We start from the raw sequence: 27382 nt of genomic DNA on the forward strand, positions 1-27382 counted from the left end.
CCAATTCTTGTTATTCTTAAAGTTAGCTGAAACATTATTAATAAAATTTCCTATTTGAATTTTAATTGAACAACAGAGCACTTGAGAGCGAGTTGATATGAATTCCTTCTCCAGTTAAGGATGTTTGAGGAAATTAGCCTAAGTCAGCACAAGAGTTATCAAACACATTATAAGATACTGCACATTTGAGTTGATGTTTCTCAGCTCTCAACTTCCACAGTTCAAGTCGGAAACATTACAAATGTTCACACACACACACACACACACACACACACACACACACACACACACACACACACACACACACACACACACACACACACGTCATTAATGGATTGAATTCACATCATCAGCAAATTACATAGTTTAATTCTCAGTTTGGTCTTAATTATTAATACAAGTTCTTCCATGTGATTTTTTTAAAGGACCATAAACTTAATAATTTATCTAATAATTTCTAGTCACTCCACCCTGTTTCTTTGCTCGTCGTACTGCTGACTTGTCAAACTTAAATTATTCTCGCTGCTTGATGTAAAACTGCAGTGAAGCTTCTGCATTCTGCACCTGAGAGATACTGATGCAATTAACTGCACGAACAAATTTTTACCTTTTTAATAGTCACGATGAGAAAACATTATGGTATTAATTTGGCATGTAAGTGTAATGCTGCTTTTTCTAACCCTGGAAAACAGAGCACTCATCAAACTGGTTTGCACTCATTGAACTTTACCAAGTACAAGAAACTTTTGTTCAAAGATGATGTATTTTGAGGGGAAACTAAATAATAAACATCATAAATCAACACACATTAAGGGAGGTGGGTGTTAAAGATGGCGTGGTAGCTAAAAATAAACAAATATCTTTGAAATTTGCATCATTATATTTTGTTATTAAACTGGCTTAACACATTTTTCAAGTGTCAAAACCTTAGGTGAGAACTTGTGATTTTTTTGTTTCACAAATTATAAAGTATTAAATGTTGATCTTACACTAATTGAGAAGTTTACCTTCTAAGCCACCACTAATAAGAGCCCTTTGCTTCCACCTTCTGAGCCACATTTAATAACATTTCTCCAAGTCTTTCATTAACTAAACAAAGGAGAGTCTCCCCTAGTTTACATGATGCTGATGTATTTCGGTGAGAACCACTGAGTTTAAACTGTGGACTGTTGCAGTTGTCCTTCAATGAAAATAAGCCCCACACATCTCAAATCCCTGCTCCAAGACTCAGTGGGCTTTTGCCCCTTCAAGGAGCAGAAGTCTTTGATAATGACTACATGTTTTAGACAAGTGCCCCCCTCCCTAAACTTCTAATAAAAAGCTTCAAACGTAAGGGATCCTGATCAGTGCTTTGAGCAAAGGAAGCATTGCAAGACCATGAGATCAACCCCTGGATTATTCTGCCCTGTGCTGAAAAGCAGCCCTCTCCAGCTCTTGGCCCGGGCATAATACCCGTTGGTTGCCACAAGGAACACTATTCGGATTAAGTGGTGCCCCTTTCACATCAGCAACAAGTGACAAAGGAGGAGATTGGGCAACTAACCTGCTGTTTAGATAAATAAAGGTACTCTATCAGCTCTAATAATTGCTAACCCCCTCTCCTCTTGCCCCATTGTCCACTGACAAGTGCTGCTTGGCCTCCTTCTAATTGCTGACAGATTTGATTTTTCAGCGACAGCAGGAGCTCTGTTTGTGGCCTTTACATCGAGTAATTACTCTCTCCCTCTCTCCTCGCCGCCTCCTATTTTGTCCTCTGCTTTTCTTAAATCCTCCTCTTCCTTCACCTCATTCTGAAGCTAAATTTCCCACTGCCTCAGACCCCTTTAATAGTTTCCTTTTATGGGAATACATTTCAGTTACATTTAAAGATGCTTGCAATAAGTGATTTCTAATTATCCAGCACTAGGTAAGTAGAATGACCATCCTTGATTAAATCTTTATTACAGTAGTGATCCTTACAATTAGACAGAAATATTATAATGCCATAAATCACCATGCCATTTGGAGGTATTTATGAGTCCTCAAAAGATCTGGGACTCGGCAGTTTGAAATGTGAAGACCAAATTATCTATAACCAAAAGTCTTGGTGCACAGTCTTGGTCTTGTTGTACAAGATGGTAGTACGATAATTTTGGAACAATGTTGACAGATATTGCAATTGCACTATGATTCGTTATTAGTGGGCGTGTCATTTTTGCATCACAGTTTTTCTTTTCACTGATATAACTATGGTCGGTACCAAACAAACATGTGGAGAATATGTTTTGTAGGCCAAGACATCTCTGCAGCACTATAGTACTTCATTACAATGTTTTGTCACACATTGTATTCTTCTGGGCTTCTGGGATTTGGATATCACAATAAATTGAAATTAATTACACAGCCCTATTTTTTAAAATTGAAAAAACAATTTATTATATCAATGGGAACAAACAAGAAAACAGACAAACTGACAAAGAAGAAACAGATGAAAATTTCCAATAACTTATGTGTTATTGTGGGATAATATATGCTTTTGTGTGGCTTTTGAAAATACTAAGACCTGTAGCAGTGTTTGCAATAATGATTTGGTTGCTTTCACCGGTTGAAAGCACCTTCTTGTGAATAAGTTATTGTATTTTGTAACTGTAAAATGCACATTCGCTCCCCCAAGACTTCAGTCTTGTTTGTAAACAAAAATGATCCTTATTATCTAAAATGGGAACTATCGAAACTGTGCATTTATTAACTAAATTTACTGAAAGTGTAAAACATGCTTAAAATAAGCAGCTAAAATCACTTGAATGATATTGTTTCAAAATTAAGAACAACTTTAATAAAGTTTGAAAATGACACTGTAATGTGCAGTAGCTTTAGCCAAAACAACACTTCGTCTTGCAGTAGGAAGTGTTTCTGCACATGCTGCTTTCTTAACAAGTGTTGCCTTCCCTCCTCTCCTCTGGCCTGCAGGCTGCGTGTAACAAGCGCTGCTACCCCATGGGAGAGCTAGAGGGCTCACTCCAAAAGCAGCGGAGCCCAGGAGAGCCTCCACAATCACCCTCGCAACATTAAAAAGCTAATTATCCCAGGAACAAAAGTGCACTTTATTTTCACTTAACACAATTAGTCATAAACTGCGTTTCTGAGTTCTAAATCGACACAGGCTTCCATTCTCTGCCAATTATTCATAGTTTCATGTTCGTGTCACATTCAGAGTTTCAAAGCAAACATATTTTCAGTGCTGGTGTCTGTGTTAATCATCCCACCCACACATTTCATGGATTAGTCATTCACGTTGCATGAAATATGAACCGGAGTGCAGCTCTGCCAACTATATACGTACGTATTATCCAGAATATTTCTATTGGGGAGTTTGAAAGGGTTAGGTAGACACTATATATACACTGAGAGAGAGAGAGAATCAATGATTCCTAATCCACTCAACAAGCGGCTGAGATAATTATGCATTTCATAAATGATTAGCAAAATACAGGAATATTTAATCCCTCTTTGCATTGATGTTCTTTAAACAGCTCTTAGGTACACCAGGGCACATGATGAGCATCAAATTGGCCTTTCTGCTGGAAAATGGCATATTTGTGGCAAAAGCCATGTTTGAATGTCGCTTTTTTTGCAGGCATTAGAATGAGGTTTTTAACATATTCATAATTGAAAATGGAGAACTATTTACAAACAGATGGAAAGGCTTAGAGCCCTGATATCACAGTCGATTCAAATTTAAGGGATTATCTGTCAGGTGTGCCATCAACACATGTGGATTGAGTTTGTTTCACTTATTATTGATAGTCCCGGCAGAGCCAAACTGGAATTTTCGATAAACTCACTTTGCCACATGTTCATTGATGAAGACTCTGGCTTCCCTTTGAACTGTTCAGTGTACGGTATTTACCATTTTTAACAAGCATTTTGTGTGTTTTGTGTGTGTAAATGGAGCAGCAATGACATTAGCGCCCTTCCTTTCCATCTGCTGCTAAGGTAACTGTGGTTGTGTGGGAGCAATGAGGCAGCTTTAGTGAATCACACACCTCGGCTGACTTGAATAGAAAAGTCTAGAAATGTCTTGCACACTTTAATGCTTAAAAAAACTCTTTCAAAGAAGAGATCTAGTAAAATTAGTCATTTTAATATCAAGAAATCGCAGTACAGTACAGACTGTGTACATCACAAAAGGTCATGAGACTCAAATTGCCAATCAGAGATGTCGACTCTGCTTAATGTCATCTAGGTAACCTTTTGGGGTTGATATGACACAAAAATGAGACAATACTTCAGCATTTCTCCATCACAGACCTTGACCTTTGTTGTCACACTGACTATGTAAAAATGATTTCCCAATTATCAATATATCATCACCTCAGAGAGGTATGAGACCTCATGTCAATTAAAATACACTTTCAAACCAACTGAAATGGACTTGCCGCTGACAACAAGCAGCAAAAGGTGGTGAACATACTAAAGCTGCCATGATCACAACATCTGGAACACATGTTAAGCCATGTGAAGATGTACTGTATGGAGATAAGAAAGTGTCAGTGATGAGTCCTGGAGAAGAAGTACAAGAGGGAAGAAGAGGGATGATGACAGCAGCGTGTCTGACCTGAGCAAGGAACGACCCCAGGGAACAAGGAGCAGATACCTTCAACAGACGCTGGTGACCCCAAGTAACACACTCGATTTTACTGGTATCACGGTTCTGCTGCTGCAAAAAAGTAAAATATAAGGCATCAAACGTGAGTATTTTTATACTTCTGGGACTTAAAATGTAGACTTGTTTCTCTCTGTGGCAATTGTGGCAGGATGATCGTGCATCAAGACAGTGGGTTTTAACTCTTAATCGCCAACCCTCTATGGGGTGCTGACATCCATGATGGCAGCTATCATCTAACCTGACAAGTACTCCATAGTGTAATCTATAAAATGTGTCATTCCAGATTATCAATGCTCACACTTTCTTGGCCTTTAGCAGAGTGAATACAAATGTCAAATGATGGAGGGATACTATCTTTTCATTCATGACCTTACTGACATCACGCTGCCAAGAAAACATTTACAGCTATATTACAGTTTTTGTCATAAATTGCTAAAGCTAATACGGTCTAATCATGCACCTGCAACTTTTGTTAAATTGTTGAAATTGACTATCTATCTCCATCCAACTGCATACTGGACACGGTCCTTAGGAGAACTTTTAAGGTGGTTGTTCTGGGGGAAAACACACACCAAAATCATCAATCATCCATTATTCACACACATTCTGGTATAAAGCTCTTCAGTGTGCACTGCGTTTAGTGCATGATATTTTATGTGAAACGGTTGCCACTGGATTTTTCAGTTATTACCTATAGATATGTTTTAACATAAATGTCATTCACTCAATATAGAGGATATGACTATATTTTGAAGCACTTTTACCATAGCAAGCATATGTTTATAGTTTCTGGCAGCACATTCTCCCATCATGTTATTTAATTACTATTTAAAAGATATAATATGTTACATCTAGGCATCAAAATGTCTGAAAATGACTAGACCTTTGCTATAGATTTTGTTGAGTTGTGTAGTTACATTATCCCAAATGTTTTCCAACAATGTTCAAACCCAGAGAAATCAGTGATTTCATTCAAGGTGATGGTTTCTTTCATTTGGTCGCCAGTCACTATAACTTCAAGGAAAACATCAGATGAAATGTCAGAGAGTGATGAAGGAAGTTGGTGAACGTGACTAAACGTGAACGAAACTTTAATATATTACCTCATCTGTGAACATTTCTCCCAAGAGTCACGTCATATGGATTCCATCAGCAATGGTGGTTTAACAATGAAGACAACAAACTCCCATGATCCCATGCTACTTCTCAACATCACCACATCTTTTGTTTTCATTGTTTTGATTAAGAGACCCCCAGTGGCAGAAATTACATTCTGTGCATTTGAACACGAAACATGGTCGCTGCTCTTTAAAGCAGTAATTTCATTCTGTACCAGATTTTGTTTAAATTGCATCTCATTTGTTGAGAAATTGAGCTGGAATGCTATTAATGCACAAGTCATCATCTTCAGTATATATGCATTATCCAGGTGGTATTACATTGTTGTTTTAAATGCATACATGAAACACACTTTCAGTGCCGTTTGTTTGCTGGCAGGATATCTCAAAAGCTGCCTTACAGATTTCAGCGAGTTTTGGAAAATTGGGGCCATGGGCCAAAAACAGGCAATATGATTTTGATGTAAAAGTCTGTTCACTAGTGACAAAAAGTGTCCATTTTACAGCATTTCACCTGTTTCTTCCCAGATTCATTGGTTCATTGTGCATTTCCTTTCCCCCCCAACTACTCTTCCTACAAATTTCATCCAATATTCAACAAATTTGTTACATATCTGGATTAGCCCACAGAGTGCAGGACCACAGCGGGATGAGTAAAGGTGGACTCATACACACAGTGGAAGAGGATGGACAGCGTTTCCCAGATGTCAAACTTTTAATGTGAAGGTGCCAACCATATTATCATCATCATCATCTTGTTGCTGCTGTTTACATCTACCCTGACACAATTTTTAAAAAAATGCATTACATGTTTATGTATATATGTATATAAATAATTGCATACTGTATATTGTATTTGAGTAGCATTCACAAACTTTCATTTTCTTATTAACCCTGTGTTGTATAATGACAATGAAATCACCTAAAACCTTGATATAGTTTTTCACATGCTTTTGATATACAATATTATTGGTTGCCAATACATGGCCTATTTGACATAAACTATCTGTTTCATTCATACAACTGCAAATAAATATAGATGAGACATGTACATATTAAAACTAAGTAATCTCACACAATTTGCAGATAATTCTACTCTATCCTTTTATTCATACTTATTCATTGGTGAATTATGTGGTTGCAGGTTTCAGCTGCACTTTAGTGTCCCTAAAGGAGTCAGAAAGTTTCCTCTTATCTATATGCAGGTCTGACTTTGCTACTTTGTGTAAGATGTGTCTATGTGTCTAGAAGAAAATGTTAATTTGATACTTAATATAAGCAAATTGCTATAAAACTGTGCAGACTGAGTAGCTGTGTGGGATGTTTATCCTTGTAGAAACTGGTAATAAGCTGATTCCATTCTGCTTCTAGCTTTGAAGACTGGTAAATGTAATGATACATCCCACTCATTTTTTCTGTAGGGCTAAAGTAATACTACTTTATATTTTTGTGTGTGTGTGTGTTTTTAATGCAATGCTCTACAAATGCAACATTTGTTTTACATTTTAATGTCTCGCTGCATGTAACAGTTAAGCTATATACTCATATATCCTATTGACTATGCAAATGCCAGTACAAGATACAGGCACAGTATTAGCAAAAAGGGAAATCTGGAGAGACTCATTTAGAGCATGTTCTACATTCATTACTTTAAATGACTTTAAATCATTTCACTGGAAAATGCAGCAGCATTTTTATTTCGACTGTGGAAAACTCTGTCCTCAGCAGCGGGGTTTTACAAGCTAAAGTGGTCCATATGTTATATTTTCAATTGATAAAATGGCATTGACAGGGATTGCAAATAAGCAAATTCTTTCTTTAACATTTTTCATCTTGGAATATCCAACAGGCTGCCTGGTAGTAGAACTGGACAGAAGAAATCCACAAAAGCCAAGAGAGCAAAGCGTAATGCATGCACCATGTGCTACAAAACCACCAATTTCTTTTGGACATTTGCAAGCCCTCCACATGGATTACACAAAGATATAAAGGAGTTTGAAATGGCCTAACCTCTGTTCTGCCGTTCTCAATTCATTCAGAGCTGACAGTTTTCCTTTTCTCCGCGAACATGCTCTTGTCATTAGCATGCCTCTGAACTTTGCCTCACAATGTCTCTTCAGAACAGTTCTGATGAATTATTTCATCCTGTATGAGGCTGACTGCAGGGCATACACATGTGGGTGCTTCCTCTGGCTCGGGTAGAGTCTTTCCATACTGGGGCAGGACGGACACCTGTTCCCCTGACCCGCTAACATGACCTGAGAGCGTGCTGCTGACATTAAACTGTGCATGTAAGAATGCACTAATTTAGAGGCCTACAGGGACACAGCAAGGCAACTATCAGTATTTCTTTCTTGCACTGAGAGAACATAAAAGTAGTGTTTTCTTAACTGTACATTTGCATATATCAATATTAATAAGGCAATGAATTAAAAACGGTAACATCACAATCTAAATATGACGCATAGTATACTGCCATAATGTGCAGCATATGTAATAATAGTAGACAGACAGGAAGGATTGGTCTGTTGGTGTTTGGTACAAAGCGAAATATTTTGTCGAATGAATAACGACAGTGTTGAGCCCTACTGTGTGTGAGGCAGACTTTAACTGAAAGTAAAATGTGTCACTGTTACATTGAGTTATGTTAGCAATAGCGCCAGGTTCAATTGTCCAGTCATGTTTTATTGATCATGATGTGATGATTTAAGTGCTACAGTTTTCAGTGAATTATCATCCATTTCTGATGAGTTTGATCAAATCTTTTGATCGAAAAAAAAAAAGTTTATATAATGAACATTTAAAGATGCCAAAGATATACACTCAATAGAAATTGAAATTATAGGAATCCATCCATCCATTTTTCAAAGCTGCACAAAGAAGCCGGACATCCCTCTGCTCAGCCACTTTTCCCAGCTGTTTCCTACTATAGGCGATCCCAAGGTGTTTCCAGGGAAGATGAAATATAAAAATCCCTACAGCATGTTTCAGACTGCTGTGGGACATGCCTAAATTATTTTGCCATTGAGGCGTTCACGGGGCATTCTGCTCAGATGCCTAAACCACCTCCTCCTTTCAACTTCTGCTCCTTCACAGCGAAAGAGCTCCTTCACCATCAGTGAGCTTGTGACAATAGGTGAGGGTTAGAACATAGAACAATTATTAAATGTCCACCATGACAGTCCAGGAAAAAGGATGCATCTTTGCTGATACAACATCTGATCTCAAACTCCATTTCAGTCTCAATATTGAAGAACATCTGAACTCTGAGAGAAATCTATCACTGGGGGTAACAACAATTTCCTAAGCAATCAAGTTAACCATCCTTTAAAGGGTAATTCCACCAATTTCACAAATTAGAATGTGTTAACAATTCTTGGGGAGTACTACTGCTACTATTACTCCAGAGGAAGCTGCATGTAATCTGGAAAAATGACCTGCAATGATGACACTTAGCGATTAAGTTGCATTAAAAATAAGTTACAGTTTAAAAACAAATTATCAGACTTCTCAAGATTTGTAAACACACTTGAATGTATAAAATTTTTGGAGTTACCCTTTAAGACATCCAAGGAAGCTGCACCGACAGCCGCTGTCCAAGAAGGTCACAAACAGAATTAGGGACAAGACATAGCTTTGGTGGAGCCAAAAAGTGCCCTCTGTCACTGCTGAATACGCAGACACAACAAGCGTTCTGGTTACACAAGGGCCACAACACACCCTGACATACAAGGTCCTGGACTGCTATGACAGAAAAATAATTTTGCGCAGCTTTGTGCACAGTAGTACAGTCTAATATGGTAAACCAAGGACGAGGGTTATCTTTTGTAATTATTGGCTGCAGAGCAGAGAGCTCTGCACATAGTGTGATTGACAGGCAGGAAGGAACACCTCCTGCACAAACAAGTCTGCGCTAATTGGATGGTTAGATTCAGAATTAGTGGTATTTTTTATTTATTTATAGTTAAGTTTTGGGATGTGATTAGCAGTTCACCCAGTATGTTTATTTTCTGGTTAAAACAGTCACTTTAGATTTCCACATTAATTTTCTAGATGTTCCAACTCTTCACCTGTTTTTGGTTTTGAAAAAAAATTAGTCAGTAAACAACAAACACACATAGATTTTATTGCCCAGTGAGTAGTGGATATTTTTCTGGTGTTAGTTTCACTTACTCTTTCTGAGGTTACGAGGTAGAAATCAAGGCCTTAAGGGAGTCACCAGGCTGACATGTTGCCCCAGCTTAGCAGCCCCTTTTTAGCTCTGCTCGTCACGCTGCAGTCGCACATCTGCACCTATATATCAAAGCCGTGCACAAAAAACATTCCTGAGAGCAAAGCGGACGTGATTTGTGTGCCTTTCTCCTTCTTTTTTTATTAAAATTCATCTGTGATCTAACTGTTCACTCGGCTAAAAGGTATACCTTTTAAATCAGTCATCCGTCCAGAACTTAGACCTGCACCACATTAAGACCAGCACTGACATCACAACTGTTTCCCCTCTCCCCACTGCGCCTCATGCCTCTTTCATATATATTCTCTTGTCCTCAACAGATGGACAATCTTACAGCCAGAGATTTTTTCAGTGTTTAATAAATGTAATACAACATATCTAGTGTTGAAGAAAGGGGCCCAAACCAGAAACATGTGCACAGAGTGGCTGGCGGCCGTTAGGAGCTAGAGCTAATATAGTTCAACATGTGGAAACGGACATGCAGGCAGGTTCACATGCATGTTGGGCAGTTTATGACCTTCACTGTTGTTCCCCCAAAAGTCTGGGGTCTTACGTTACTACTCTCTAATTTATAGCATAACGTTTTGTTTTTAAATGCACCAATGTATTCTCTACTGCAGGAGAGTAATAAAAGGATACAGGTGATGTTGGAATGCAGTCTTTCATGTTTTATCTCACAAACGAGTCGTACAGTGGTATTAAGTTCCTATAAAGGGTAATATATGAAAGTGTTTGACTTATTGTCAAATTAAGGGAGAGTGTCATGACCCAGGTAATGTATGTGCATGCCTCTGGTCGTTATTTTATTCAGCTCAACCCGACACTGCTAACCACAACAGATTGTAAAATATTTGTGAAAAGGAATGTGAGCAGTGATAGGAACGGATAAATCCCAAACACTTGGAAGTCAACCAGGTACTGTGCAGTGTGAATTAAACACTTTATGCATTGAAACCTTTTCAGATCTTGTATTCAGTTGTCAACAAAACCCAATGGACAGTCTTTTTGGGTTTTGCTTGTCTTCAGACTTCCCAGACACCCCTGCTGGCCATCACAATAAAGATCAAGAGCCAGTCAAATCTACAAAACGCTTTCTTGTCATTTTATTTTGACCCACTGGTGGGTCAGTAGTCTCTCCAACTTATGACATGCAGCCAAACTTTGTGCAAACTAGGGCAGAACATTTAATCAAAATATCGCAATCGCAACATAGCCATTCGCGTTTTTGTTTTTTCTGATAATGGTAAAATGGGTCACAACATACCTTTATAACTGTGGCGCAACAGATCATGTTGTCCAGATATACGTGAGCATGCTTGTTTGGTACACACCCCAGCAAAAATCGTATCATCATTCTTATATCTTTTTCAGTGAAAATTAAATGCAAATGTAACAAATCCCGCAAAAAATTGTGACTGGTGTTGTAATTGCAATATCTATCAAAAATAAAAGCAATCGTGTTTTGTTTTGTTTGCATTTTACTCAACTTTTTTAAAATCTTCTTCAGGTACTTTATTACATTGAGGCAAAAAAAATATTCTAACACTAACTAACATAAAACAGTCCTTCTCAATAAATGTCCACAGGTAAAGGAGAGCTAATGCAGTACTAACAGTACGGTTTGTATAATTCACAAATTGTATCATCTTACAGTTTATATCATTGTTTTGCCAAACCCTAAATTCTTCTTTCGAAATATACCACATACAGTATGTCAGCCTGGTATTTTGGGAAATGTGTATAAAATGAGCCACAAATCATGCAGAATATTTCCCATTAGTTAAGTGGAGCGGCCATACAAAACAGGGAGCCTTGGATTTGAATACTTCCATTTATGTCATCTACATCATACAGCTTAAATGAAGAGTTGGAACAGGATGGTACGAAACATAATATATAATACAACTGTCAGACAGAGTGTAATAATAGGATTTATACAACCTCATAGGTATTTCCGGGGGATTTAAAAGAGGGAAAAAATGGATGTTACGAGGTAATGTTGCATTTTATGATAAGATATAAACCAAAATACAGACTGTGTGCTGTATGTATGTTTGTATATTTTTATTAAAATGTATATTAATTATTCCTTAGGTTAAAATAGTTGTATTTGTCTGGTGAAAATATTGTTTTGTTTGGCCAATTCATTTTAGGTGAGCTTAATATCCTTTATACATTTACAAAGTGACATTGTACTGTAATTATTCACCTAATGCAAACATCAGGGTGAAATCCTAACTCACATTTTTGCACGGCCTAATATTTCACTCTAAGCCTTAGCATTTCATTCAGAGATGTACTCTAGATAAGTGCAATAATCTCAGTTTGATGGATGGCGCAGCCGCAGCCTCAGGCCGGTGCTGTGTACATACTGCACTGGTGGTGGCAGAACGATAAAACCAACACAGGCAGGTGTGTTTGGTTAAGATGCACTTGTCAAGTGGGGTGACAAGCATGTCTGTGTTCATTCAAGTGAACCCCTTATCTGCACCTCCTTGTCCCACTCATGAGACAAAAGCACTTCCCATGTTTGTATGATTTACCTCTCTCAAATAAAAAAGTGCACGCACGCTCACACGCACACACACACAAACAATCAAAAGCACATACATGGAGGACATCTCTGAGGAGACTGTTAGCTAAAATTATTTATAGCCTATCGTTAGCCTCTAATTACTGCTTACCTGTACAGTTACCCTCAACTCAACACGGAGAGTTCGTCTTCTTTCTTTATTTATCTTTTTTCTTTCTTTCTTTCTTTCTTTCTTTCTTTCTTTCTTTACGCATTTGTTTTTATCACATTTTTTTAGCTTTCTAATCGACATTTTAAAACCGTTGAAGCGACAGTTTGTTGTGCGCGAGCGTGTGTGCGTTAGCGCGTGCGACCACCGCTTATGTTTTTTCTTCATGACACTTGAACTTTCACCGGGCTGGTGTGGAAGTGACGTCAGACAAGGAAGTAAAGCTCGCCGCTGGCCGACAGCAGTGAGCAGCAATGGATAGTAACAGCAGCAGCGGCAACAACAGCCAACATTAGCTGACGGCATTTGCCCCAGAAACCATCGCATTAATGTATTTGTGTAGCCAGTCTCTGCTGAGCTGAAGTGCTGAGTGTCCTTCCAGTGTCTGTGAAAATGACACCGAGGTAAGCAGCTCTGTGTGTGTGATGCTCTGTGTGCTTGCTAGCTCAGCAGCTAGCCGCATATAGCTAACGCTGTCTTGGAGCCGAGCAGAATGTGACAATAGCAAAGCGTCTTCTACACCTCATAAGTTAATCTTGCCTCGTAGTGTTTAATATGCTTTAAAGCACGAGTCTGCCTCAGCAGTCAGCTAAATAAAAGCCCAGGTCGTTATGACAAACCTGTGGAAAGATGCTCACTTAAAGGTAAAATACCTCACATGGGTATGTCAGTTCTGTCGCTACAGCTGGGTTTTCTTGTAAATGTGTTCAAGCTGAACAACAGAGACATATAATTTATAGATAATCCAAAGATAGCATCTAGAGAAGCTCATATGTAGTGATAAAAAGATCAGAAAAGACACTTTGACAGTACCAATGGCCATTTCACTTGACAATGGCTACATTTTCTTCACAGTATGATTAATTTAGAAGTAATATATGGAGCCATCATGCCACCATCCCACTGAGTCAGTCACTAATTCAGTGACACCAAAATGTGTCACTGGATGAGATCATCAATTTAGGTCTTGATAGTACAGCTGAGGGAGACATATTTATTGGTACTATACGAAATCATGAAGCACAGTCTAATTTTGATATTTCCGCTGATAACTTCAAAATCACATGTTGGTGCAAGTCACTGCCACCAAAGCTCGCTGAAATCATGAGCTGCCTTGATGTCAATGTTCCCTGTGTACCCACATGAGTCATGTCTTGGTTCTGGGAAAGATACTGATGCTGCTCCGTTTCTGTGCTTTTTCAGATGACTCACCAGTGGCTTGGACATCTGTGATTTGACAGAAGATGAGGCTTGCTGAGTTTGTCAGACTTTTCATTGCTTGTAATGATTGTTACTGTAGGCACATAAACCACACTGACATGGACAACAAACTATAGTGAATCATGTTTGTTGCTTTTTGCACATCACACTCACTCTAACTAACCACATAAATTATCATTTAGTTTGTTTTGAATGGCTTTCAGTTGATAACCAGTGCTGACGATGTCACTGGGCGAGCAGTCTCAAAAGTGGTTTCCAACCCATGTCCAAGCCACTGTTCTTCAAGCAACCGGTTTACAGCCCAAGGGCAAAAATGGCACCAATGATGCCTACACTATCATCCAGCTTGGCAAAGAAAAGTACTCGACATCAGTGGCGGAGAAGACACTTAACCCTGTCTGGAGAGAAGAAGCCTCCTTTGAATTACCCGGTTTACTTCTGGAGGGCAACCCTGAAGTATATGAACTCTGCCTTATCGTGATGCATCGCTCTTTAGTAGGGATGGACAAGTTCCTGGGTCAGAGGTCCATCAACCTAAATGAAATTTTTGATAACAAGGAGCGGAAGAAAACTGAGTAAGTATTAGAGCTGCAAGAAAAAATCAATTAGTTGTCAACTATGGAATGAACTATTTGTAGCCTTTTTCAAATGTCAATATTTACATATTTCTTCAGTCCTCTCTGACAGTGAGCTGAATATCTTTTGGGTTGTGGACAAGACAGCAAAGCAAACCATTTGAGGGCATAATCTTGGGTTTTTATAACACACTGATTGACATTTTTCACCATCTTCTGACATTTTATCGACCAAGCATCTAATCGATAAATTGAGAAAATAATCAACAGATCAATTGACAATGAAAATAATCATTGCTTGCAGCTGTCGTTTCATACACTGTAGCAGTTAAGTCCAAGAACTAACCTCAGTGCATATAATTTAATGGGAAGTCATGAACTTAAAGTTGTAATAGGCCAGCATTACTATTAATTTCCAGGGATAAGCATTTATTACCTTTTTACTCTTCTGTAGTAGGCTTTAAGCTAAATTATGTTCAGGTAAGACCTGTCTACACATTTAAATGTGCAAACCACTGATCCAAAATTAAAATATAAATCAATTTCCACTGCAAAATCTTGACCATAAAGTTTTTGTGCTGTTTTAAAAATGTTTTGGCAATATGCCTCCTTTGGATGATCAGGGCAGCATAAATTCTGTCAGTGCCAATGAAAAATGACATTTTTGTTATCTATGGAGTTGTTGCAACGGCATTAGTTTACAATGTTACACTTGGTAATGTTGCAATAATATGTGGAGCCACAGTCAAATCCTTACAAGAGAATACTTGGACACACTTCTGATTATATGTGAATGATGGAACAACTGATGCAGGAAAAACTAAAATACCAAGCTAATGAGCGTCTGCATTAGTTTATATAGTAATTGAAATCTGGACACTGGGATGTCTCTGTTGTATTTGGATGCCACTAAATTGAGTTGGCTTGTTTGAATTTTGATATAATGCGTTCCACATGTGGAGCGTCACATGTGAAGAATCACATGTGCAGTTCTTCAGCTATTTTATAGCATTCGACTGCTTTTCAACTCCAGCTGACTGTCATGCATCAGTGTGTTGTTGGTCGAGGAATGAACTTGTGAGAGGAAGTGGAAAATATTTGCAGAACTATTCCAGTCATAAGTGGATTACAGCATGAGCTAAATAAGTTGTTATTTGTCACAATTTCTGCACGTGTTATTGCAATATTCAGCTGAATGGCAATGGGTTGTGTTTTGTGTATTACATATGCTTTGTTCTCAGTTGGTTTTATGACCTAACTCCTTTACACCACATGATTTAAATACCATTGCACTGTCCTTTATTCACTTAATGTACTTGTTTTAGAAAAATCGTTTCTTCAGTTTTAAACTATATAACACAGCTATCACAGATGAGGTAATGTGCTCAGTTTCTGACCACAGATTGGTAGGACTTTTCCATTTTACGGACCCTCTGTTGTTTAAGGCTGAGCCTACATTGTTGAGAGATTATTTTTAGCTTAATCACTGACATGGTAAGCACCAGTTGGCCAGATTGAAACTAGTGGAGCTGGCCAAACATGTCTTGTTAGTCACTCCTTTACAGTGGCTTGGAGAAGAAATAGTGTGTTGTGTGTAGTTTAATTACTCTTTGTGTTTTATTTTTTGTTTGAATGGGTGTTTCCTCAGTCAGCCCTAAAGGAATGCGTGTCAGGTGAAGTGGAGACTCTAACTGGCATATAGATGTGATACTGGTCTGTGTAACTGAGTCAGCCCTTTCATTAACAGGTGACTTGTCTGGGTGTTTTACCCGCCCTATGTTAGGTGAATGCTTGGGATGAGGTTTGCGGCGGCTTGTGAAATTACTGTATAAAAGGATTGATCAGATAGATAAAATTAATAAACGTTCTGTACATACAGGGCCCAGACTCACTTTTTACACTGCTTACACTGGTTCACATAACATTTTAATGTAGGTCCACCAGCACATAATTTAGGTGTAGCCAATAATACATTTTAGTTTAATTTCTAAATTGAAATTATAGAGAGTTATATAAAATCCTGCTATAAATTGCCAAATAATCGACAGAAAATATGTTTATTGGAAATTCTTTGTTGTGTTGCAACTGTGTGAAAACCCAGTCTGTGATTGTTAAAAAATACTTTTACAGGCACATTATTATTTTTTTTATTTTTTTTAAATCACCACCAAAATGTTATGTTCACTGGTGCAACCAATTAAAAAGTGAACTTGCACTTGACTAATTAAAGAAATAAATCATTAAGAAAATAAAATCACGCAATGGAAATAATAACTCTCAAGCCCTGTTAACAAAATTTGCACAAAAACAATGTGAAACATTTAGCACAGGGGTGTAGATGTCGATTACTGTCAAGCCAGTATTTGCCACTTTTCGTTGGGTCACATTCATATATATATTTACATGTAGAAGTCTATAAGATATGTCGATAAGTTGATACATAATTATTGTGACAGGTCTAACCACCGTCATAGCACGAAGTCTTATATTTGGCTAAACTTGGGACTTTTGACCCTTACATGTCTACATTAAGCAAACAGGAACAGAATCATCACATTGGATCTGGTGTTAATTAGCTCACTGCACATTTCAACATTAGCACACTTCCTCTTTGCCCATCAGTTGGGAGAATCACAATATGTTATAATCACGGGTTTTATTTGTTTTAGGTGCCTGAGCAATGCACCTCGAGGCCGTGCACTTTTTCAGCAGAGTGTCTGTAATGGATACGCTCATGTTGCTTGTTGGCCTAATCCCACACTGCAGGCATACTTGACAATGACGCCGGGACCCTCGATGCTATATCCACACTCCACAGTGGGTCTGTGTTCACTGCGGCCCATCCACAATGTTTTTGAACTGACATATTGGGAAGGAAAGCCCGTCTTGATATCTGAGTAGGCAGCCCATAATTATCGCACACCTGTGTTTGTTGATTGTGAGGAGTTTCCCAGCGGTCCAGGCCCGAGTGGGAGGATTGTGGTTCCAAGCACAGGGAGGTTTATCTTGGCCTTGAGACACACGTGAGGTGCAGCCCCGGCCCCACGGCAGCGGCATGCTGTGGCTGCTGATCAGACCAAGCGTGGCGCGCAGCCTGGGAATCAGACCCAACAAGGCCTTTCATGACTGGGCTCCTGAGCCACGAGCTAGGTGGTTTAGAATAGCGTTCAACAGCTGTGCTTTTTCAAAAGCTCAATACCAACACTTTTTATGGACTGAACTGATGACTGATTTTTCCTACTGGAATTCAACTGATACCTCAAATCTCCATTTAAACCCAGGAAGAAATGTCTGTAACTGTATGAAAGACAATACATCAAATTGAAAATTGTTTAAATTGATCAAACTGTAGCATCATGGAGGTGGGTGAGCGCAAAGACCAATATATTGATGTGACCACAGTTTGTAATACACCCACAGCATTTCCCAGATGAATGTGTCAAAAGCAGACAGAATATTTTCACTGATGTTTTATCCTTATGCTGGTTTTCTAAAGGAAATTATCACCAGCCCTATAACACAGAGGATATGTCTCATTAGCATGTATGAACTGCTGGGTTGCCCTGCGACATGGCTTTGCAATTTCCCAATTGCTCGTCGTTGCATTTCTGAACAAAGGCCAGATTTGTGCAAATGCCACTTTATTTCGCTCAGAGTGAATGCATAAATCCCATTACTTCCAGTTGAAAAAGCAGAGATGTTAAACAAACGGGAGCCCAAAAGCAGCCTGAAATGGTCTATATAATTCAGCAGCAGGCTATTTCTTATGTTCAGTTTGCAAAGAATAATGTTTATCCTCTGAATGATAAATTGTATTCTCACTTGTGTCAAAAAAAGTTCAAACGATTTAAGCCCCTGTATGTGTAGCCTCTGGATTAGTCTGCTCAAATTAGCCTTTTCTGTGATGTCCACAAAGAAGTAGGTAGAGCACATTAGAAAAATAGTGGCTATTTTTTCCTTTTGTCATATTGTTTGATAGTGTAAGGACTTCTACCATGTTCTGACTTTGTATACCTGTCTTTCTGAGTCATGTTGAATTACGTCTAATTAACCCAGATTTTCACAAATCCTGTTCTTTTTATATAAATTGTCTCATTGAATTTGCTCAGCCTAAGCCTCCTCCACTCTCATTTTAGCTGGTATTCCTTGGAGTCCAAGCTGGGGAAGAAGAAAAAAGAACGAGGCCGCATCCAAGTCAGCATCCAGTTCATGAGGAACAACATGACAGCCAGCATGTTCGACCTCTCCATGAAGGAAAAGCCCCGCTCGCCTTTTTCCAAGCTAAAGGACAAAATGAAAGGTCGCAAACATGACAGCGGCTTCGGTGACACGTCTTCAGCCATCCTGCCTCGCTCTGCCCTGTGTGACTCGGAGCCCAACCGCCAGACCTTCGTCCCAGAACCACAACCCCAGCCTGAAGCAAAGGTCAAGAGGCCGCTGCTCGCTGGGACTCATAAACTCTCTGCAGCCCATTCCATGTCAGATCTCATTGGGACCCACTTTCGCCCCAAACTGGACTCCATGAACTCCATAGAAGAGACTGGTGAGGACAAAAGCTTTAATTGTTAAGATTTGTTGCAACTGTGTGTTTCAATATTTGTTATATTTGGAAGTTAATTAAATCATTTTTGTATTATTTCTAGGTAAAATGTATTGCTGCTTGCCATGTGTCTGCAGGGACTTTATAAGGTTTTTGAAATTACACCAATCTTGTGTAATTATGAATCATTGCTAGCTTCTTATATCTTCCTTTTTCAAAGATCGATTGCAGTGGAACAAGCAAGACTGGTGAGAGACTACTGAGAAGCCTAAACTGCTACTACTAAAATTACGGAGCAGTGATATAATGTTAATTATCTTCTTGATTTGTGACTGTCATGCTCTCAAAACGGGATGCAATTTCTACTGGCCATCAGTAGAGGCCAATGAAAGACACAGAGCTATAGAGATATAAGGGATAGCAACTAAAATAAAAAGTTGTTCAGATCAGTCATATCAATCTGTGACCTTCATTGATCTCTGGTGCTAAGCAGTATAAAACTGGCCTGAAAGTTCTGTCCACCAGCCCCCTATTTGTCCTCTTTGTCCTTGAGTTACTGCAGCTGTAACAAGTCAAGATTTAACAGTAACAGTATAGAGGTCCAACGGAATAAAAACGAGCACGCAATCAGCTGATTATCAGAGTTAACTGATTTTACAGTTCTCTCTAAATGTACAAATAATCATAAGAAGTAAATAAGTAAGCTCATAACTCAATTCGCAGCATGCTCCATCTTCACTTCCCAATCTGCACTGCACATCTATCTGAGGCACTTACATTATGATGATTATGACTTTATCTTACAAGCGTCTGTGATAATACAGATTGGAATGCAGGGGAGGGCAACCAAGTTCTGGAGGTAGATGGGACACAATCACAGATTTGGATTGTTTAAATACTTTTTTTTTTTTTTTTTTTAAAGTTGACCTCACTGCTCCCAGTACAATATTTCTTTTGTGGTAAGATCAACTTAGAAAATAACAAAAAAAGAAAGTTGACCAAATGAACAAAAAACAACGATTCATCAGTTTCTGATTCACCCACACTGATGTCATCACATCAGACATTGGTATGGCTATTAAAAAACCTGATTACATCTGTCACAGATAATCACACAAATAAAAACAAAGCAATCACATACTTTTTGTTGTGTGATTGGGTATTTGTATAGATATTTCTTTATTAATAACTATATCATAAGTTGATGTACTGCTTTTGGTTTCTCCTCCAGGGAGTGCAGGTCCTCACAGGCGTTCCCAGAGCGAGGTGCCAGGCTACCAGGACAGTGAGGCACACAGTGACCCTTTCACTGATATCAGTGACACCCTGCCACAGAAGTATGCCACGCTCCCACGCAACCGCAACCCATTTGAGGGGGAGCACGGGCAGCTGTGGGACCGGGCAGAGCGGAAAGAGAAAAAGGAGAAGGTCAGCCTACTGGAACGCGTGACGGGAAAGAAGGAAGGCCGCAAGACCAGCAATGGAGGGCGTTCGGGCAGCTCTGGAGACCTGCGTTCCCCCAACCCCTTTAGTGGAGACTCGCAAGCAGACACTAACCCATTCAGCTCCAGCTACAAAGCCAGGTAGACCCTGTTGTGTTAGCTCAGTATGGTTCATCAAAATGAAAAGATGGCGCACTCCTTCACTACACTAGCTTTTTTCTTGCCTTCACTAGGGTTGTTTCTAGTTCCCTGGTAAATGATCCATTAATGATGGTCATGTGACCTGTAAATCCCTATAAGTCACCAGGTCAAATCACCAAATATTTAAAGCCTTTAAAATATATCATAAAATACAATTGTAACTCTTAGAGGATGCAGAAATTTGCAGGAAATACAGGACCATGAATACGAAACATACATTCACTTTTAAAATGTATGACTGACTCACTGATTTATTTTATAGTCAACCTGCAGTACCTTAATCCATCCATCCCTTAATTCGATTTTCAGTTGTTCTCAAATATGTCAGTTCTCAGACAACAAATATAACCCAAATGATGCTACCAAAATAGCCACAAGTCCCAATTCCTCATTTATCCCACGTATGTTTAGAGCGCTCTATATAGTCCAGAAAACTTCCTCCTGAGGGAGCAACTTCTGTAAATGTCCCTCTGTCTGGTCAACATATACATACAAAAAAAATGCTCACGTATGTCTAAAGTTGCCTGTCTTTAAATTTGTACATCTTACATTAACCAACATTTATTAGAGAAACCACTGCAAAGTTATCGTTTGTTGTGTTTTTACAATGTCAACTGCTAATTACAAATTTGTTGTGCTTGTTTTTGCAAGTAACGGTCTGTGATTGTTATTAAATTACAACATTATTGAAAAAGATCCCTGCAGAGTTAGACCTTTTAAATATCTAAAATCGACCTTTAAAAAAATTAAAATTTAAGAAATAGCTGCTTGGTGCTCTGTTCAAAGCCGCCAGACTCCTTTGACAAAAACAGTCATTTTACCTCCATGAACACAGGAGTTGCTGGTGGCTGACATCTGCATTCAGCACCTGTACAGCAGCGGTGCTTATATATTTGTAGCATATCACTACTGAATGTTTTCATCATATTCCTTAAACCGTCTCATAATAATCCCAAAACGTGATCTTGCTGCCCAATGGCACAACCGCTGTACTACAGGATATTGGTTACAACATTCCCATGAAGTTTCGAATACCTCGCTGATTGAAATCTACCATCTGATAGACCCCCTTCTCTCTCGTTCTGTTGTCAAGTATTGTTGTTCAAACATTTCCACCGAGCCGGTTCCATCTATTTCCTGTGTTACATAAAGAGTTGGTGAGCGCTGTGGCTAAGTTCTGGTTTATCACAGTGGAAGGTGTCATTAGTGGCTCTTTAGAGAGCCTGGGCTTGATAACAGAGCCCTCTGAGCTATAGTAATGAGATCCTCTGCAGAGATAGACCACCCAATTAACCACTTATCTCTGAAGGCACTAGTCCATCATCTTTATTGCTGCCTTTGTCATACAGTAGCTCAGTGGTCATTTATAATGTGGTGCTGGAATACAAAAAGATGGTTTAAACTATGTTATTTGTCGTTGAATTCATTCGCTGCTGCAGCAAAAGCAGGCTGTAATGAATATTTTATTCCTCAATAATCTATGTCAGTCACCTTAAATATCCAAATGTGCTTTATTAGCCCCTCAGAGGCAGCCTCTGTTGTAGTCGAACGGTAATAATGCCTTCATGCTCTTACTGACTTTCTCTTTGATTGCCTCGCAGTGATAAAAAGTTGTCAAGAAATGAAGACATCACCTTTGGCCAGAAGAAGAAGAAGGACATCAATGGCAAGAAAAGTGTAAGAAAGACAGCACAACCCTCCTTTAGAAAAGCAAATGACTTATCAGGCGATATTGTTGCACCTTGTCAGGTGTACGTGACAATGATTGAGATGAAAAAGATGAGAAATGACCCCAGCAGTTGCAACTGTGTCATTACTTCCTGCATGGTGTCGTGCACATTTTTAATTGAGAAACTCCCAACTTTCATTCGTCATAGCAGCTGGTGACAGTGATCTCTGAGGTCGCTGAAGATTCATATGTGCCATTCAACTAATTAGCAGCTGCACACATCAGTCATCATGTCTGATCTGGTCATAATTTGAAGCGGTGTGAAATTTCGGGCTCTAAGGTCAATTATAGTCGTGTGTTGCACTGATTCTGTAATTGGAGGGTTTTGTTGAGAAAAGGCATAGAGATGTCATCCGTTTTTCTTCTTGGTGATTATTACATTATTTGTACATGATGTTTTAAGCCTTTGTAGTTTATGTTTAGTTTAACTTCTTTTGCCAACTATTACACAGCAAAATTGGTATTTATGAGGGAGCAGTGGGAGCAGTAGCTAAAGTGCTGCCTAAATGAGAGGGGGAATGCTGATAATGGCTTTCCTCACCTTTCTCTGTGGGTGTTGAGGGCTGTCGGTATCCACACATGTGCCCCTGTGCATGCCGCAGTGCCTCGCAGAAATGGCAGCTCCCATTTCCTCCGCTTCAAGGCCCTAATTAACCACACACAGGGGGGGAAGGAGGGGGGGAGGGCAGTGAGAGATTTCAAAGGACTGAGCTTTTAGATTCTCAAAGCTGAGCTCATTAGAAACTGTAATGACACAACTGGAGAATGCCAAGTGTGCGCCTTATCTTCTCCTCACTACTGATCGCAGAAAAATGGTCATCATTACTTTGCCAATTCATGGTCATTTCCAGGCCTTTGTCACCAGCCACTAAAGCTCCTGATTATTATGCTATGTGTGTGTGTGTGTGTGTGTGTGTGTGTGTGTACATGTGTGTGTGATAGAGAGAGGGAGCACATGCTTGTATCTGAAACCAACATCCACTTCCATATGGCAGTCAGTTCTCTTATTCCCTCTCAGATGGCTTAAGTGCAGTGTCTTACAGTGAGATGCCTTTTTTTTTTTTGGTATCGTGTGTGAGGAATAGGTTACCGAGCTCTGTTCTCGAAACCCTCCTTACATTGGACATTTAATCTCGGTGGCAAATATTTCATTTTGGTTTGTGTCGCCCCACAGTAGCCTCTACGCTGTTAGACGCGATAAGATACCTGGTAAGCAGTCCCGCTCCAGGTCTTTCTGCATTGTCTTTCCTCAGCAGTCGAGGTTTGAATGGTGCATGGGAGTGGAAGCTGATAAGTGTGGTATTTTAAACAGGGTGAAGGCTTTGCTGCTCTATCCGTTCGGGGGAGGATGCCCAGCACTGAAGCGATAAAGTGGTCCCTCATTAAAAACGATTACAGCTCCTCTTCTACCCGCGCAATATGATCTGCACATACCGTACCTCACTGCTCTGTCCAAGTAGGTTGTCCACAAAGAGCAATACTTGGTTTCGGTTGCATCCTTATTTTGGTATGTATTAGCCTGACCTTTAATTGTAGAAATATGCGGCTTGGCATTTCTCCCTCTTCTTTAGGAAGTCTTTATAATTTATTTCTGACATGCTTGTTAGAAGTTTTTCTTGACTCTTGTCTATTTAGAAAGATCGCGCTTTTAGATACTTTAAACGAAAGAGAGAGAAAAAACAACTTTCTCTAGATGTCAGCTGCTCGCTGTAGTGTCAAAGTTAAGTCCTATTAGAGCCTATTAAAAAGCTCTTGATTTGTTATAAACACTGTCACACTGTACTAGATCACAACATCTGCTGTAGACTTCATTGACATGTCAGTGCTAAATCCCCTGAGAAGGATCATCGTAACAACTCTCAATTAGCCTTTATTAGCAGCAGAGAAGAAGAGATAAACACACGACACTTAATGTCACGTTAGGCCAACACATCTAATTAGTCTATTTTCTCTGTCGCATTGTGAGTGAACTCAAAGGGTATCTTTATTCTTGCCTTTGTAATCAGATGCTGACATTTCATAGATCATTCACCCATTTGAGTCTCCTTTTACGAAAAAAATAAAATCCACGCAAAATGTGGTGATTACGGAGCGCGTCACCTCTGAATCTCCTGGGGTTAAATTGAGCTTTTACTTGTTTTCCATTTTCAGGTGGTGACACAGGAAAGGGTGGCTGCCTATAGCAGCTTGTCCTTTGAGGAAGTTGTGCAGGAACTCATCAAACAGAAAGAAGTGGTGAAAAAGAAAGACGCCCACATCAGGGAGCTGGAAGACTACATCGATAACCTGCTCGTGCGTGTCATGGAGGAGACGCCGAGCATTCTGCGGACGCCCTATGAGCCAAAAAAGAAGGCGGGTAAACTAAGTAAAAAGTAGAAGGAAACGACACAGGATGAGAAGTTACTAATGAAAGTTTAGCAGTAGCTCATGTATCAGTATCATGTTGTAAAATGAGCGGGAACAAATGGGATTGATCAAAGCCAAATTGATGTTTTAGTTATGTCTTTGCTTTAGGACATTTGTATTCAATGGATGTAGTTTTGACAGACATTTTTCTATGTTTTGGTTATTTTAGTTCAAGCAGGTTTTTTGCCCTCTTTGTTTGGCAGAGATTGTTTTAAAAATGACTTAATACTTTGTGCTGTGCATTTTTAGGCACATAAATGGTATACCAAGAATTAATCAGTCGATTCAAGTAAAATCTAATCCATATTGATGGACAAATTAAGGTTTAGCTATGTTGTGAACCCACAGAGGTCTGTTGCACACAAAGGTGCCGTCATCTGCCCAGAAGCTCTTAAGGCACATATGCAGCTAAATTCAAGTTTACCAGATGCTGTAGTGGCAGTTGTGTGCTGTTTGCTGAAAGATTGTCAAGTGGTTGCTAAGATGAAGCTGTAGTTACAGTGTTTACACTAAAATTGCCACCTAAAGTACGAAACACATTGAGGAGAGGCAGCCTCGGCTTTGTTACGAGCCTCTTGTCACTCTTCTACCTAAAAGCATGAGTGATTCATGGGTACACTTTAAAAGACTGGAGGAGAGTTACTGTAATGCATGCTCCCCTTCAAAAAACCAAACCAAACAACGGTACATTCCTGTCATCACTTACTGATTTCTTCATTTTATTTGTGATGACTATCATTTAAGTTTCCTGGGCCAAGGGTCCCACGGTCACTCGCTGAAGGTGATAATTTTACTGACTAAGTGCAATAATCATAACTTGAGTATCTTGCTTTATATTCTGCTGGTTCTTGTTTACATTATAATCACATCTTTGATTTGATTCCCTGGAAGAGCTTGGAGATCTTTGCAGATCTTTGTTTCTCGGCAGATTGCCCAGCCTTCATCTCTTTCAAATACAATTTTTGCAGACTATTGCATTAATGGTACCTAGCTGCACATGTGGACATATTCTGAACAGTCTTTATTTATAAATGTTTCTTAGCACATTTACATACGAACACTATTTTAATGTATTTTTGCGGTACTTTATGGTGAAAACGATACAGTATCCCAATACCCTCTTCTACCTTTATTAACACTGTACAGTTTGTACAAATCCACAAAATATGGGCTCATTTGATTAAGTATTCATGTATTAAAGTAATACAGTCTTCATATGTAATTCCCATTAGCATTAATATTTGTTTACTGTTAATGAAATGCTAGACACAAATTAATTATGTTCTGTGCCTCAGTATATTTCAGCTTTTTTTTTTATTTTTGTATAATCAAAACAGTCTTAATTCTAACATTCATATAAGAAATAAGTGTCTTACCAGTTCACTGAGTACTAATGAGAGTCGGTTCCTAATTGTTCAAGGTAAACAGCCAATAAGTGTCGTCAGGTCACAAATCAAACAGTTTGACAGCCTGTGTCAGAAGCTAACTCCTCATTTCACAGTTTTATGTCATCTCATTTGTCGCCTCAGTCTGTGATGCTTATGTCATAACAACATATGTTGTTTCACTGTTAAGCAGTGCTTGATTCACTTTAATTTATCACTTTCTACTGAACAAATGCAGAGTGAGGTATGGGGCAGCTGTTAGATTGCATTGCTGGTACTAATGACTACTTCAAGTTTTAGTCTCAGAGAGAGGCCAAGTTCCTGCACCTGTGCTTGTGGTAGATGATCAACAGTTATATAATCACTAACTGATGTTTAGGTTTACATTTTTAATTGTTTATTCCTTCATGTACAGTTTTAAACATGCTTTTCATTATCATAGTTTACTCAAGGATGCACACCATTTTTAATGATATGTCAAGCCTCTTTTATCAAATGATGATCCACCTCGTCATTTTGCTGGTATTTATATCTTCTTTTGTAATTAACGTGTTCAAAATATTTGACCTTTACACTGTATGATACCAAATCACAGCTGAGACAATGTGCTACACTGTATATATGGAATGTCAACAGTCAAAAACACTTGTCAATTTTTTTTCATTTTTCACTAATGTTGCATCGCTCAGACACACACTTTGTCATGTGCTAATTATTTCTGCTGCTGTTAACGTAGTTATTTCATCTGAAGGTACGTGATCTCTTTTTGGACTTGAAGTCAAAATCTGTTGTTACTGAATGTATTCTGGTCGGCTTTGAAACACATAATCCTGAAATGTATAATAATACACAGTACACTAACAAGGCCATTGAACCTTGCTTGCCTTTTAAAGTATTTGGTGTATCCAAAGAGATCATTTCATCTGGGTTCTTCTCTCTATTAGTCTGACAAAACTCAGACGTCTTCATCATGGATGATGTGCGATGATGTGATTCAGATGTTGGGTAAATTGTATCGGAGAAAGGTTATCTGATTTGAGTACGTTTTGTAAAGCCAAAAATGTTGGAATCGGTACATAAAATAATGAGTATTATGTGATGCTTATTAAGGAGATGTCGATAAGAATCTGTTTTCCACTGTGGAA

General features: G+C 38.9%; 2 protein-coding genes across 4 annotated transcripts in view; one reads left to right on the top strand and one right to left on the bottom strand.

Annotated features, from left to right (window-relative positions):
• pik3ap1 (phosphoinositide-3-kinase adaptor protein 1) overlaps positions 1 to 12868 on the bottom strand; it is a 98714-nt gene extending 85846 nt beyond the window's left edge. Inside the window, exons 1-4 of one of the 3 annotated variants that reach the window (XM_084375502.1) lie at positions 12682 to 12868; positions 9940 to 10059; positions 9323 to 9434; positions 4598 to 4699 (exon numbers count right to left, since the gene is read on the bottom strand). The gene's annotated coding sequence lies outside the window, so the exon portion shown is untranslated. The remainder of the gene's footprint in view (positions 1 to 4597; positions 4700 to 9322; positions 9435 to 9939; positions 10060 to 12681) is intronic. The other 2 variants (XM_084375501.1, XM_084375503.1) reach the window with 2 other exon arrangements.
• Positions 12869 to 12949: 81 nt separating this feature from the next.
• Positions 12950 to 27349, top strand: rab11fip2 (RAB11 family interacting protein 2 (class I)). Its single transcript, XM_084375515.1, has 6 exons — positions 12950 to 13142; positions 13942 to 14534; positions 18671 to 19077; positions 20306 to 20657; positions 22319 to 22394; positions 24598 to 27349. The coding sequence occupies exons 2-6, from the start codon at positions 14182 to 14184 to the stop codon at positions 24820 to 24822; spliced, it is 1413 nt and encodes a 470-aa protein (XP_084231641.1). The 5' UTR covers positions 12950 to 13142; positions 13942 to 14181; the 3' UTR covers positions 24823 to 27349.
• Positions 27350 to 27382: the final 33 nt, after the last annotated feature.

The sequence above is a fragment of the Pagrus pagrus genome, assembly GCF_965226575.1.
Source record: "Pagrus pagrus genome assembly, chromosome: 15".
In the NCBI taxonomy this organism is placed as follows: Eukaryota; Metazoa; Chordata; class Actinopteri; order Spariformes; family Sparidae; genus Pagrus; species Pagrus pagrus.

Excerpts from the sequence above, each read along its gene's own strand:
- rab11fip2 (XM_084375515.1), top strand. The coding sequence starts at position 14,182 with ATGTCACTGGGCGAGCAGTCTCAAAAGTGGTTTCCAACCCATGTCCAA. Across the intron at positions 14,535-18,670 it reads AAGGAGCGGAAGAAAACTGA|CTGGTATTCCTTGGAGTCCA; the intron begins GTAAGTATTAGA and ends CTCTCATTTTAG. Across the intron at positions 22,395-24,597 it reads ACATCAATGGCAAGAAAAGT|GTGGTGACACAGGAAAGGGT; the intron begins GTAAGAAAGACA and ends TTCCATTTTCAG.